The 15,045-nt window shown below is 39.3% G+C and overlaps 2 protein-coding genes across 4 annotated transcripts in view; both read right to left on the reverse strand.

Annotated features, from left to right (window-relative positions):
* Positions 1–15,045, reverse strand: part of LOC113019455 (deleted in malignant brain tumors 1 protein-like) — a 616,212-nt gene that overhangs the window by 267,224 nt on the left and 333,943 nt on the right. The window lies entirely within an intron of this gene.
* Positions 653–15,045, reverse strand: part of LOC113019460 (zinc finger protein 583-like) — a 29,293-nt gene continuing 14,900 nt past the window's right edge. For all 3 annotated transcript variants that reach the window (XM_026163192.1, XM_026163193.1, XM_026163191.1), the window contains 7 exons: positions 12,985–13,093; positions 12,529–12,764; positions 9,543–9,610; positions 6,576–6,661; positions 4,966–5,201; positions 4,523–4,629; positions 653–2,698 (listed from right to left, as the gene is read on the reverse strand). In XM_026163192.1, coding sequence (XP_026018977.1) covers positions 1,408–2,698; positions 4,523–4,629; positions 4,966–5,201; positions 6,576–6,661; positions 9,543–9,610; positions 12,529–12,764; positions 12,985–13,093 — 2,133 coding nt within the window. In that variant the 3' untranslated portion in view covers positions 653–1,407. The remainder of the gene's footprint in view (positions 2,699–4,522; positions 4,630–4,965; positions 5,202–6,575; positions 6,662–9,542; positions 9,611–12,528; positions 12,765–12,984; positions 13,094–15,045) is intronic.

Consider the following 15,045-nt stretch of genomic DNA (forward strand, 5'->3'; position numbering starts at 1 on the left):
AAGCTGATGCCAGCATTGGTAATGTGATAGTGATGTGATAGCGTCGCGTAGTGTATTATTCTTTTTGTGTCACTTGAGATTTTAACATATATTCATGCAGTGTATGAATAAATTTATTTATTTTTCACATGGGTAAAACACATTAGATGTGTGCAGCTCGTCAGGAAAGTGTTCACAGGAAAAAGAGTTGAGGGATGGGGGGAACAATGCAGGGTGGTGGGGAACTCCAGCCCTCAAGGGCCCATCCTGCAAGTTTTAGATATCACTCTAGGTCAACACATCCCAACCAAATGATTAGTTCATTACCTCTGTAGAACTTCAAGACATGTTGATGAGGTAATTTTGAATCATTTGGTTCAAGGAGACATCTAAAACCTGCAGGACACTGAGTTCCCCCATTCTGTTCTAATGAGTGCTTCCAGCAGGGTAACACACACTGCTACAAAGCTCAGATAATCTCAAACTGGTTTCTTGAACATGCTCTAAATCCAAGATTTGCATCATGCTCGTGCAACCAGCAAATCTGTAGGAACTGTGCGATGCTTTAATGTCAATATGGAGAAAAATCTCTGAGCTATGTTTCCAGCACATTGTTGAATTTCTGCCTGGTCGAATTAAGGCAGTTCTAAAGGCTAAAGGAGGTCCAACTCAGTACCAGTAAGCTTTTTGTTTATTTTTTTATTCAAGGAAGCATGTTACTATCTAAATTAAGCACACAGTTCACACAGTAAGATTTGTAACATTTTGCTGTTCCAAACAAGTGAAACCCCAAAGCCTACCTCGGAATCTAACAAGACTCATCTGGAAAAAAATCATACTGTAATTGCTAACACTACAGCAATTGAGGCAAGGTGGCACTTTAACAATTATATTTATCCATTCATCCATCCTCTTCCTCTTCTGACAGTTAGGATAGACCCCAGTCAGCACCCACAAGTCTGAACTGGTTTGATGGATGGATAGAATTTTTTATGGATAGAAAGTCTGGAGTTGAGGATTTGCTCAACAGAAGAACATAAACTACTTTTTTGACTCCACCTTAGTCGGCAGTGTCAAGTAACACAAGTTGAAAAAGGAAAATTAAAATGTTCATCTACATATTTGGTAAAAAAAAACCCCCAAAAACGAAATAATCTCCAAAAGAAATAATCAATAACTGAATAAGTCACTCGTTTTTTGTTAATACACAGAATTTTTCCTTTTCTATTTCAGGGAAAACTCACCATAGTGAGGCCATCATAATCACATTTACATTTAACTATCCAAAAATAGTCTGAAAAATTTGTTAACACTTCCATACTTTTTTGACTTAAGAAAACAAACAAATATAAAAGGTTGTAGCACATGAACTTGGGAAACTAAAATGTTTAACTGACTGATTTTTAAGACCCTGCGCTAAAATGTCTCTTAGAGCGTGGACTGAGTGGCGGACTTGTGTTCTTCGGGCTGGTGGGTTTTCATGTGCGATTTTAAACAGTGGCTCTGAGTGAAGGCTTTCTCGCATAATGTGCACTGATACGGTCTCTCTCCATTGTGGATCCTCATGTGAATCTTCAGGTGTGCCTTGCGAGAGCACGCCTTCCCACAGATCTCACACACAAACTGTTTGATGCCCGCATGGATCTTGACGTGGGAGTTTAGGGCAGCCCTTTGTTTAAAAAAACGTCCACATATGGTGCAGCCGTATGGAGCCTCACCGCTGTGCACTCGCAAGTGTTTCTTTAGTTCGCTGTTGCTCACAAAACCTTTATTGCATGTGACGCAGACAAAAGGCTTCTCGTTGCTGTGCGTCTTCAGGTGAGCCTTCAGGGTCTGATTTGTCGTGAAGGTTTTGCAGCAGATGTGGCAGAGGTATGGTTGGTCCCTGGCTGTGTGAATCTTCTCATGAGTCTTCAAAGACCATTGAAGTCTGAATTGCTTTCCGCAGATGTGGCAGCAATACTGCCGCTCACCAGTGTGAGTCAGCTTGTGTCGGCTCAAAGCCCTGCGATCAGCGACAGACTTACCACAAATCTTACAGTGGTATCGCTCTTTCCTGGTGTGGGTTTTGGTGTGAGCTGTGAGCTGTCCCTTAAGAACAAATGATTTGGGGCATATATCACATTGGTATAGTTTCTCCTGCACATGAATCGAACGGTGAATCCTCAGGGCAGACATTCGAGGAAAGGTTTTGCTACAAACGTTACATTTGAACAGCTTGTTTGCTGTGTGAAAAGACACATGGCTCCGCAAGCTCTTTCTGGAGTAGAAAGACTTCCCGCAAATTGAACACTTGTAAGTTTTTTGGTAATTTTGAAGATGGTCCTTCAACTTTTCCACAGAGTCCAAAGTCTTTCCACAAACTCCACAAACACTCTGCGGCTCACCCACGTGACTCCAGATGTGTCTCATCAAACTGGCCAGGTGAGTGTACCCAACTCCACAAACTTTACAGGAAACTTTACCCTTAAACCTCTTTATCCAACACTTGGCTACTTGCTTCTTTTTTGTTTGTTTTTCTTTTTTTCTTTTTGGCAGTTGCAGCTTGGGATCAGGTTTCCAGTCATCGTCTCCATCCAACATCTCATCTTCATTCATGCCATCACTGGAGTTAACTTCGCTGTCACTAGCATCTTCTTCAGTTCGCAGGTCCTGGTTTTCTGATGTTGAGTTGGTGGCCAGAACATCGACTGTGGTGTCATCGTCATGCTGAGTTGGGCTGCCGAGGAACATAAATTTGTAGTTACTTTGTGCAAATTCGAAATGACTTTAAGACAAAGTCTTAAGTGTTCACTGAATCCCAGTTACAGCGGTCCCTCGTTTATCGCGGGAATTACATTCTAAAAATAACCCACAATAGGTAAAATTCGCAAACTGGTAATCTTTATTTTTTACAAATATTATAGATGTTTTAAGGCTGTAAAACCCCTCACTACACACTCTGTAGACTTTTCTCAGACAGGCATGAACATTTTCACACTTCTTTCACACACTTTCACACAAAGTTCAAACCTTTGTAGAAAAATAAGTCCAGTATTATAGAATGAAACCAAAGATCAAAACCTGTTTTCAGGTACAGAACATACGAATAGAGCAGCTGCCAGAGAATTCATCATTAATGAATCAATGGAAGAAGAATGAGTTGAGTAAAGTTTGACTTATCTGACTGTTTGGTTTTTGTTTGTTTTTTTGCTTAATGCACCTTATAATCCAGTGAGCTTTATGGTCCGAAAAATACGGTAACTTCTATCCTCCTTTAGCTTGTCCAGAAGTCCAACTTTTTGTGCATCTTCCTCTGCCTTTTGGTGTGCTACTGCAGGTGCCTTTGACGTCGACACTGTTGTGTTTGCTTTCTTCTGCTAGCGAAGATTTATGTAAATTTGACAAGCTGAACACATCCTGTACTGTACTGGAGACATGGTACGAGAGTGATTGACAATGGTTTACAGTCGATCAGGACATAGGACAAAATGCGCTGTGAAAAAAAAAAGCATGCAAAATTGCACCCAAAAAATCTGTGAAACAGCGAGGCCGCGAAAATGGAACGCATTATAGTGAGGGACCACTGTAATCCAATCTCGAAAAACACTTGATATTTAATGGGCTTTAGGTACATGTTGTTGCAAAACAAAAATTTGCACAAAAAAAGGATAAGAGTTTTCCTCCCAGGAAAGCATATCTTGCTCTACAACCTTTATATACCTTTCAGCTTTCATAGTTCGTTCCAAAACAAGCACACTGCCAATACCGTCTGCACTTATACACCCCGTTACCATCAGACAAGCTGGCTTTTGAACTGAACGCTGATAACACGATGGATGGTCTCCCTGGCGGACGCAACGTTCATGATCACCAACAATAATATTAAATTTGGACTTCTTCGAATGACTCTTGGCCCACATGACATGATGGCACCTCTGGGCCATGTTCAAATATGACTTATTTTTGCATGACGGAGCTTTAGCTAGTATCTGCAGATGGCACGGAGGATTGTGTTAACTGACATTGTCTGAGGGCCCCAGAGATCACTGGGATCCAATAAAGGTCATCTGAATTGTCCCTTACAACCTGAGACATTTAACGTCTAACACTCAAAACGGCTTTATTTGCTGTGAAACACGAACACTAAAAGCAGGAAACAAAACACAAAACTAGGAAACTAGGAGATTAGACTAGATCTCAGATTTATATATCTTAATTAATTAATTAAATGCATTAATTAAATTGCTGAAAAATTTCCACCTGTAAAACTGTAAATTGCGAATTCTAGAGCCATTTTCTTTTCTCAGATTTCGCCATCTTTAATTTTCAGTTGACTCCTGTTAGTAAAATGATGTATGCATTTCTTTATATTAATTAATCTAATTAAGCATAATAATCAAGTAAGTTATGGTGTCATCTGGCTACAATTGATTTTTTTTCATGCTGTTCATTTAATTTTTTATTGTTTCAGAAGATGTTTTTGTAAAAGCCTTTGTAAAAAAAATATATATCAGTAGCAAATCTCTTTAATTTCAGTTGTTTTATCAGTTTTTTAAATTACCTGGAAAGCAGTTTAGCTTTAACACTTCTTAGTGCCTCGGTATCACTGGACGGTGGATCGACATTTGTCTGTAAAGAGTGAAGGGTCTTCTCCTCCTCCTTCCCTGTCTGTAAGGGTTAGTTCCACAAATTATTTTTACAAATTTATTTGCAAAAACAACAAAAGTACAAGTTTAGATTAGATTTTTTAAATTCAACCGTCTTTTCAAAAATTCTCTTCTTCTAGTCAACCCACAACTACAGACATTTACAAGCCAGTAAGAACCATATTTCAAATGTTACTTCCTTGCTAGAAAGTCACCTGACTCAAAAATATCGACAAGCTAGGAGCAAAGCAGATTGTGAAAGCTGCTGCTCTACAGAAAAGCAGAAATCATGTGCTAACAAATGTAAATGTTGTGTCAAAATGTCTCATATGAATTGTCTATAACTGCTTCAACCTACCTTTGGCCTAATGTAGAGGGCCGAGTTTCCAACAGCATTGATGGCGTTGTAGATCGCCTCTGGAGTTCTCGGCTCTATTTGCAACAGCTGGAGCCTTTTGTGTGAGCTTGATATGAGAAAGTCCAAATGTTCTTCAGAGCCCAGCTGAGGGAAGGTGGACCTCAGCAACTCCAGGAAGTCGTCCTCTTGCAGACCACGAGGACACGTCAGATTCTGCACCGGACATTTCTTAAACACTGAAATAAAAAGAGTTCAACCTTTGATGGATCTAAAGCCTAAAAGAAACTAACAGTTATTTAACTAACAGTTATTTAACAGTTATTTGAGTCTATAAAACAAAAGAAAACAAAAAAAAAAAATTAGCAGAGTGATCAACCACAGTCCAAGAAGACCTCATCAAACGACTACTGGTCACTGAGAGGTTTTGTAAACTTGCATTAACATAAATCAGTGACAGGACTCACACAAACACACTTCTTTGTAACTTATTAAGGCTTCAGCTACACCAGCCTAGAGACTCCCTGGCAGCTTCTGGTTGCTAGGTAAAAATGTGCATTCCCTGACTAGTTGCTAGTTATCCAAAATCAGTTGCTACACCTTCGATTTCCTTGTAATTGCTTTGGAGTTTTGCCTAGCGATTTCTGATAACCTCAGGCAACCACTTAGTAACCAGCTGTGGAATATATACAGTGATGTGGAAAAGTGTTTACCCCCTTCCCGATTTCCAGCTCTGTATTCGTATAGCGCTTTGCTAGTCCCTAAGGACCCCAAAGTGCTTTACACATCCAGTCATCCACCCATTCACACACACATTCACACACTGGTGATGGCAGCTACATTGTAGCCACAGCCACCCTGGGGCGCACTGACAGAGGTGAGGCAGCCGGACACTGGCGCCACCGGGCCCTCTGACCACTATCAGTAGGCAACGGGTGAAGTGTCTTGCCCAAGGACACAACGACCGAGACTGTCCAAGCCGGGGCTCGAACCGGCAACTTTCCGATTACGAGGCGAACTCCCAACTCTTGAGCCACGATCGCCCATCTAAATGACGAATGTTGTTATTAAGGGGGAAAATGGTCTGCAAGTCAGAGTTCCAACACAAAAACCACTGCTGAGCAAAAGGTACATCTCAGTTTTGCCAGAAAACATCTTTATGAGACTGTGGCATGACATCAAAAAGGCTGTTCATGCTCGAAAACCCTCCAATACAACTGAATTACAACAATTCTGCAAAGATGAGTGAGCCAAAATTCAGCGCTGTTAAAGTTATCAAGAACATTTGATTGCAGTTGCTACTAAGTGTGGCCCAACCAGTTACTAGGTTTAGGGGAAATCATTTTTTCACACATTTTGTATTTTTTTCCTCCCTTAATAATAAACACCTTCATTTAGAAACTGCATTTTGTGTTCACTTGTGTTATCTTTGTCTAAAACTATGTTTGATGATCTGAAACATTCAAGTGTGACAAACAAAAAATATATCAAGAAAGGGGCAAACCCCTTTTCACACCACTGTACATATATTTTTATTTAGCAATCATAGTTTGCCAGTCTCTAGGACTAATCGACTAATCATTTTAGCTCCATAATGAAGAACATGACCGTACCAGTGTTCGAGAGCGTGTCAATCTGAGAGTCCTCAAGGATGCGGATCCGGAAATCTATAGGAGTCTTTGCGTCATTGTATTTCACCCTATCAAACGCAAACACGCAGAGAAGAAGGAAAATACATTTTTTAATGGCTTTAATTGGCTGAAAGTGTCACAGCATTGTGTTTTCAATTTTTACAACAAAACGTGGCCAAAATGTATGACTGGCTCTAGGTTTGGTGCAGCAGTGCTATACGTCTTTAGAGCCAGCAAATACACAAGAGCGCACAAGTGATGCCCTCTTTAGTTTGATTACCTTTTTATTTTTTACACTTTATTTTTATTGACAGTCCTGTATATCTTTTACAAAACATGCAGACCCCCAACAAGCACAGAGCATCTAGCCTAACAAACAAAAAAAAAGACATATCCCTTTATGGTACAATCAGATCAAATAGGTGAATTACAGAAATGACACATGGTACCAGAAATTATAATATTTTTCCATTTAAGTAAAGATCCCATTTTTTCCAGTATTTCTCAAATTTATCAGCAGCAAGTCTTAGTGAGAAAGTCAGTCTCTCCGTTGTGTAAATTTTCTTGATAATGCCTATGCAGTCCAAGAATGACGGTGGATCCACGTTTAGCCATTTGCGAGTTATGGCTTTCTTTGCACCAGCCAAAAGTATCAATAAAAGATATTTGTCTGAATTCCTCAGTCCTTGTGGCAAATCACATAGATAAAACACAGTGAAATCAGGGGCCAAGTTCAAGCCCATCACGGTATTGATTTCTTTGATTACTACTAGCAAATAGGGAACAATCTTAGCACATTCCCAAAAAATATGAAAATGTCCTGCAGATACACATCCACAGTTTCTCCAACACTGAGCCTTGTCGGGGTCTTTACTTTGTTTACTCTTAGTATTATGCGTGACAAAAAAACGCACTGTTTTTCCATGCAAATTCCCTCCATAGATGTGAGCTTGAGGTCATTACCACAGCCTTACATATATTGAACCAGTTGTTGTCATGTTTTATTATTTCAGCCTCTTTTTCCCATTTAGCTTTGATATATGTTGTGTCATTATTCCTACATCTTTGTAAACATTTGTATAATCTGGATATGTGTTTCTTTGGTGCATTGCCCTTACAAGAGTCAATGAAGATTTTAACCAAGCCCGTGTCCTCCTCTTCTAGGAATTTTATGTTTCTGTCGTAATGGTGCCTCAGCTGGAGGTATCTAAACAAATCCTGTCTTTCCAAGTAAAAACTTCTCTGGAGTTGCTGGTAGTCTTTTAGTACATTTTTATCTGTAATCTTCCAGTAGCCTGTTATACCCTTATGTGACCACTCTATAAATCTCTTATCCATGTTTGCAGGTGCAAAATCCGAATCGTAAGCAGACTTTTTTCAGTTTTCTTATATTTGAGTATCCTATAACATGTCTCTATGGGCACTTTCATTAGTGCTGGGAGCAGGTCTGCATCTATATGTCCTTTAATGAGTGGTTGATCTCCATTTAGCCTCACACATTGGATCACACCACCCAATCATCACTCGTAACTGTGCAGCCCTATAATAGTCCTCAAGACATGGCAGAGTGAATCCACCTTTGTCCTTTTGCAGTTGTAATGTCTAAAATTTTATTCTTGGTTTTTGTTTGGCCCAAATAAAATTACAAAACGCCTTTTTCGTCATCAAGCCTGACAGCTACTGATTCGATATTTTTCATTTTATTTATTAGATGGAGAGCCCGCCTCACGTTATCATGAGTTTGCCTATTTCGAACAAAACCTGTTTCTGTATCAGTTAGTTCTGAAGTTATAAATTCCAACCGTTTAGCTAATATTGTTGCAAATATCCCATAGTCGATATTCAAGACTGATACGGGTCTATAGGAACCACATTCTGTTCTATTTTTACCCAGTTTGGGAATTACTGAGATAACTGCTCGTTTCCAGGATGGTGGTATCCCCCCCCCCCCGTAAGCACATGGTTAAAGCAATCCCTCAGCAGAGGGGTTACTACTCTGAAGTGTTTATACCACTCTGCCGGGTAGCCATCCTCATCGGCCATCTTATTACCTTTCAATTTTGAAATAGCCTTGTTAATCTCCTCCGCAGTTATTGTTTGTGTATCTTGTATTTTGTTCTGTTCCTATCGATGGTAAATCAAGTGAGGAAAGAAATACATTAACAGAGGGCACATCTATCATGTGTGGTTCTGCGTACAGTCGGGTATAATAGGTCACAAAAGATTATTTTATGCTTTTCATGTCATGACATATCTTATCATTTGCTGGGGTTTTAATTTTCTGAATAAATCTGTCAGCCTGCTGTTTCCGTATCCTCCAAGTAAGGAGTCTCTTAGATTTGGGACCATTTTCATAATAATTCTGCTTAATGAGTTTAGCCCTTTTCTCTATTTGGTCATCATATAACCTATTAATATCTGTTGTGTTTCTTTAATTTTTCATATGTTCTGATTCTAGGTGTTTCAGTCTCGTAGCAAGGTCTTTTAGATACTTCTCTTTTTCCTTTTTTTAATATGAGGACCACAAAATTAGCTTCCCTCGTAAGAACTGCCTTCGCTGCATCCAATAAAATACTAGGAGAAATATCACCATTGTTATTGTACTCCATGTATTCCTTAAATTCTTCTTTTACAAACTTTTTGAATTCTACATCATTTAGTAGACTAGTATTAAGCCTCCATAAAGTCTCTTTGCGATCTGAATCCAAATGGAGTGTCAGGTACACCCCTGCATGGTGCGAAATATCTCTCACCCCTATATCACAATTTATAATTCTATGCTTATCAAAGTGTCACATAAAAAAATAGTCCAGTCTTGAATACATATGGTGGGAATGTGAAGAAAAGGTATATTTCTTTTCCAGTGAGTGTGCATCCCTCCACACGTCAACCAACCCCAATTCCTTAAGCATTCTTTTAACATATAATGCTTCTGGTTAGTTTGATTACCTTTTGATATATTTTGCTCGATCAGCTGATGGTGTTGCAGGGTTGGATCTGGAGTTGTCATCTTGTTTCTGGAGAAACAGACACAGCAGAAAAATATCTCAAACTTCACCATCCCAGTGTTTAGTTTCCCCAACAGAAAAAAAAAACATGCCCCAACTGACATAACATTTCATCATTTGAAAGCTTTAGCTTCCAAATGATTCAGTCTCTATGGAAAAACTTACACAATCGCAAAAAATCTCCTGGACTGAACAAACAACCCTAAATGTGTAAAAAATTTGTTACCCTGTTGATATAACAATACCAGATGAATATGCACTAATTGGTAAAAATACAACCCAATTGGTATGAAAATAATCAGAACATGTCTGAACAGGCAAAATTATTGAATATTTGTTCTGAAAATGCCATTAAGAGACCCATCAACAAACGGATCAGACTTCCAACCGTCAGAGAGGTGAAAACATGGCAAGAGGGGGTCATATCTGTTCTGCGAGATTGCTTTGAATAAAAACCCCGGTTCTCTGCAAAGCTACGCAACCTGATGAAAATCAGAGACTCTACCTTTAAGTCCAAAAATAGAGAAGTTTACACTACAGCCAGAGCAGACCTATCACAGGCCATCAAAGAGGCAAAGCGGCAGTATGCAGATAAGATCAACACACATTTCACAAGTACAAAGGATACTCTGTGCATGTGGCAGGGCATCCAAACAATCACGGGCTACAAGCCAACACCTCCGGTAGGGGTGGGCGATATAAACGATATACGATAGAAACTATATAAGTTTGGCCAACGATAGAGATTTTGACTATACCGCTCTATTGCAGTAGCGCATGTTGATGACATCATCAAGCTGCGCCTGTTTTGGTTGAAAGCATCGCAGCGGCTACAACCATTATCATCTGCAAATTATGCCGGGCGACAGTCATGGCAAAGAGATGAAGCACTTTTGAAATATGGGGAAAGCCAAAAACTGCTCTTCCTCCACTTCCGTAACATTGATTCATTAATGTTGAATTCTCTCGCAGCTGTTCTATTCCCATGTTGTTGCAGTATATTAATAACTACCCTCGTATTGTGGATGAATAATCTCAGTTGTTCTCCTGACTGAAGTTTAGCCCGTGTATAGCATCCTGCTATACGATTGCATTTGTCCCTGATCACCAGAATCCCTCACGTTAACTTTTATTGCGTGGAAAAAAAGTTGGTGTTCGTCCTCCAGCTTCACTGTGCTAATGTTATGCTAACATAGCTGTGTCGCTAGCAGTCGCATAGCACAACCAATTATATACCAGGTAGTCCAACTTCAGTAACCCTGCAAATGCCACTGCTGTTTAGTTTTCTGTCTTCATTTATGTTGGAAGTGGTAGCAGAGCTGCATGTTTTAATTAGTTTCAAAAATCTCTCAGTCAGAACATGGTATGTCATGTTTGGGTGGAAGCTAGCGAGCTAACTTCCTGTTAACTTGTAACTCCGTCAAATTTAAAAAATTCTGTTTTCATTGATGCATGGATGTTAAACTTAATTGTTACACTTGTTAAACAGCAACGCTGATGATTTTATTAAAGACGAAAGAATTTAGACCGTTTTTAGCTCTCAGTGTTCGTTTGACTTTGGGACCTGAAGCGGACGGAATTTTGGACCCAGATTACTCCGTGAAGCTCCTCACTATGGCAGCCGTAATGCTCTGACAATCCATCAAGCAGTGCGGCTTACCAAACATGTACTAAAACATTTTTTTAACAGATTTCTGCACGCCAAAATCGGTTCGAGGTCAGTAAGCACAACCAGAATTCATACATAAGGCACACTCTCGATTTTTGAGAAAATTAAAGGATTTTAAGTGTGCCTTATAGTGTGGAAAATACGTTATACAGAAGAAAATCATATATCGCGATATATATCATTACCGCACGTGCTTCAAATTATATCGCAATATGGATTTTAGGCCATATCGCCCAGCCCTAACCTCCGGCATGCAGCAGTGATCCCTCACTGCCAGACCAACTAAATGACTTCTTTGCACGTTTTGAAGCAGAGAACAAAGAGTCAGCAAGGAAGATGCCCCCCTCCCCCAATGACCAAGTACTCTGTTTGTCCACAGCAGATGTCAGGATGACACTTCAACACCTGGTGGACTGGTGTCAGAATAACAACCTGTCTCTAAATGTTCAGAAGACTAAAGAGATGGTTGTTAACTTCAGGAAGAGGTCAACGACCCACACCCCACTGCACATCAACAGATCTGCTGTTGAGATGGTCAACAGTGTGAAGTTCCTGGGTGTGCACATATCAGCTGACCTCTCCTAGAACCTGAACACCACCACCATCATGAAGAAAGCCCAACAATGTCTTCACTTTCTTAGGAAACTGAAGAAGGACAGTCTCCCTCCTCTCATCATTTTACCAGGGAACCATTGAGAGCGTCCTGTTACATCACTATCTGGTACAGGAACTGCACCCTCGCTGAAAAGAGGTCTCTGCAGCGGATAGTGAGGACAGCTCCCAACTATGGCAGACACATCATCCGACGTGAGAACAGCATAGTGAAGGACACCTTCCACCCCTCACATGCACTGTTCTCCCTCCTTCCATCTGGCAGATGGTTTTGCAGCATCAAAACCGTAACGACCAGACACTGCAAGAGCTTCTTCCCCCAAGCAGTCAGAGCCCTCAACTCACTACCACAAAATGACTGATATACACATACACCCTTATGAACACCTTACAATACTCATTAAAAGACTCAAAAAAAAAAAAAAAAAACTTCCACAAATCCACTACAAACTGGACCTGAAAACAACATGCTTATTTGCACTCAGTCACATAATTCTGTATACACTGTATACTTTGTATACTACTGTATTGACAATAAAGCTCTTGGATCTTGAATCTTGAAGAGAATGCAGTCCTTCCCAACAAAACATCACTCCACAAGTGTCAAAATGCCTCTTATGAATTGTTTAGAACTGTATCAACCTACCTTCGGTCTGATGTAGAGGGCCGAGCTTCCTGCAGTCTTGATGGCCTTGTAGATCACCTCTGGGGTCCTTGGCTCTACTTGCAAAGGCTGGAGCCTCCTGTTTGTGCTGGATGTAAAAAAGTCCAAAGGTTCATCAGAGCCTAGCTGAGGGAAGGTGGACCTCAGCAGCTCCAGGAAGTCGTCCTCCTGTAGACCAGGAGGACACCTCAGATCCTGCACCGGACATTTCTTAAACACTGAAATACAAAGAAGTCATTGTGAAATCGTGAAACCAAGAAAAAAAAGGCACTTTCATGATCATTTGTAAAACCTAAGAGTCCACCTTGAGGTCCTGAAATAACGATGAATGTCACTCTGAAACAGTTTGCTGGGCCTCTTTACATTCCAACACATTTAATATTGGTAAGAAAAAAAAAAAAAAAAACATATCTGAAAAACAAAGAACATGAAGTATACCAAGGTTAGAGAGTATTTCAGTCTGGGAATCCTCCAAGATGCGGATCCGGAAATTTGGAAGGGTCTGCGTGCCTCCAGTCAGAGCTTTGCTGGGCCTCTTCACTTCAAACTGATTGTAGAAACAAGTTTATTTACAGATAATCTCTTGATAAAAGCTCAAAATATACATTAGACAACAAACAAAATAGAACTGAGAGGTCTGAACACTCTGACTTCTGGCCTGGTTAGATACAAACTGAACCACAAAACTTTTCTAAAAAGCATTGATGCATGCTCAATCATCCAGGTAAGGAAATACCAAAAAGTTGACTCTGTTCAGATGATTAGAATCAACATTTCGGGATGAATAAAAAAGGTGAAAGTCTTTGCTGATATTTAACTCGAGTGAAAAAAATGGTTCACCATCCCTTTATCCTAATGGTAAATACAAAAAAAAAACCACTTAAAAGTTTAATTCTAGCCCTTCTGAGTGGGATGTAGACTCAGGATTTTAGCTACAAGTGCCTGTGTTTGAAAGTGAGATTTCCTGAAACAGTAGCGGTAACATCTATTCTTGCAAAGAGAACAACAGTCTCACATGTTGTCTATGTCAGAGTTTGGTACATCTCTAAAGCTTGTGATGCAAATGCTGAGTTGGAATTCTGATCCATACAGAAGAACATACTTCTCTTTCCTGTTGTAGCATCTACTAAAGTTCAACCAATGTATTGGTGGGGCTGAGCAATCAACTGATATAAAACATTTCCTGATATATCTGTATTGACATTTAGATCGGCTGATAAATTAAAATTTTAAAAGTGAAGAGAAAACAGTTGTGTTCCAGGTCAATGAGATTTAGTTAGACATTTTCAGCAGCTACACCTCCAGCTGGAGGTGGACAAGGGTCACGGGAGGGCTGGAACTTATCCTAGCTGGGCATAAGGCAGGGTACACACTTGTGTGTCCATGCCACCCACCCAGTGGGGGTGATGACAACACCCCATCGGCCTTTTATGGTTGAGCGTCTGTTTATGTTTCATGTGTCTAAAAATATATATAACAAATTTTCAAAACAACAAATAATGGTGTTGGTATTGGTCAGACTCTATATCTATATTTTTAAATGGACTGAAGGCTGTGTAAGTTCTGAGATTTTGTCTTTGTAATTCTATAAATTCTTTTAACCATTTGAGGTTCACATCAAGACAATTGCAATTAAAAAAATATTTCTTTGCATTTTTATTCCTTTAGAACAACAGTAACAAAGTTTAGATTTTTTTTTTCAAACATAGTTTGAAACGCCATAGTTTTTCTTTTAAACATAGGCCTCTACCAAACGGTTGAGATTTTCATTAATGGTAAAACTCTGAATACAAAAATATTTTTAAAAGCTTAATAAATCAGTTATAAACTTCTGTAACTTAGCAGCAGACTAGACAGAACAGGTACAAGAGAGTTGTTGTGCTACAGAACCAACTGCAATTTAGAGGTGTTAGATGTCCTTTATTTCTGGTGATGCGCAACAAAGCACTGCTGGTGGGCCTTTCAGGCACAGAAACACTTTGCACTTCTGACATTTCCACCTTGACAGTACCTTTGGACAGTGGTTATAACGGCCTTGGTTTTCACAGTGAAGTGTCCCAAGTTGTCATAACTTTTGACAATTCAAATGTCCCTCTTGAGGGACTAATAAAGGTTTATCTTATCATATCTTATCATAAATCGACAAATTAATCATTTGGTAAAGTGTTTTAAAAAAATATTTGAATCTCATAACTAGAGATGGCACGATACCACTTTTTTATGTCCGATAATGATATCATTAATTTGGATATCTGCCGATACCGATATGAATCTGATATAGTGTATTTTTTAAATCAACAAAATAATTTTTTTAATATCTTGCTTTGTATAAGTTCATACTCAAGTTTAAAAAAAAACTAAATGCTAAAGCTATTCTGTTAAACCTGTATGCAAAAACTATTTCATAATTCAGAAATACTGATAAATCTAATAAATTTAAACCTACACCATCCTCACTATTCTGGTATTTTAAAGAGTACTTAGCGGAAATATTAAGCA

This window comes from Astatotilapia calliptera, chromosome 3 (assembly GCF_900246225.1).
Source record: "Astatotilapia calliptera chromosome 3, fAstCal1.2, whole genome shotgun sequence".
NCBI lineage: Eukaryota > Metazoa > Chordata > Actinopteri > Cichliformes > Cichlidae > Astatotilapia > Astatotilapia calliptera.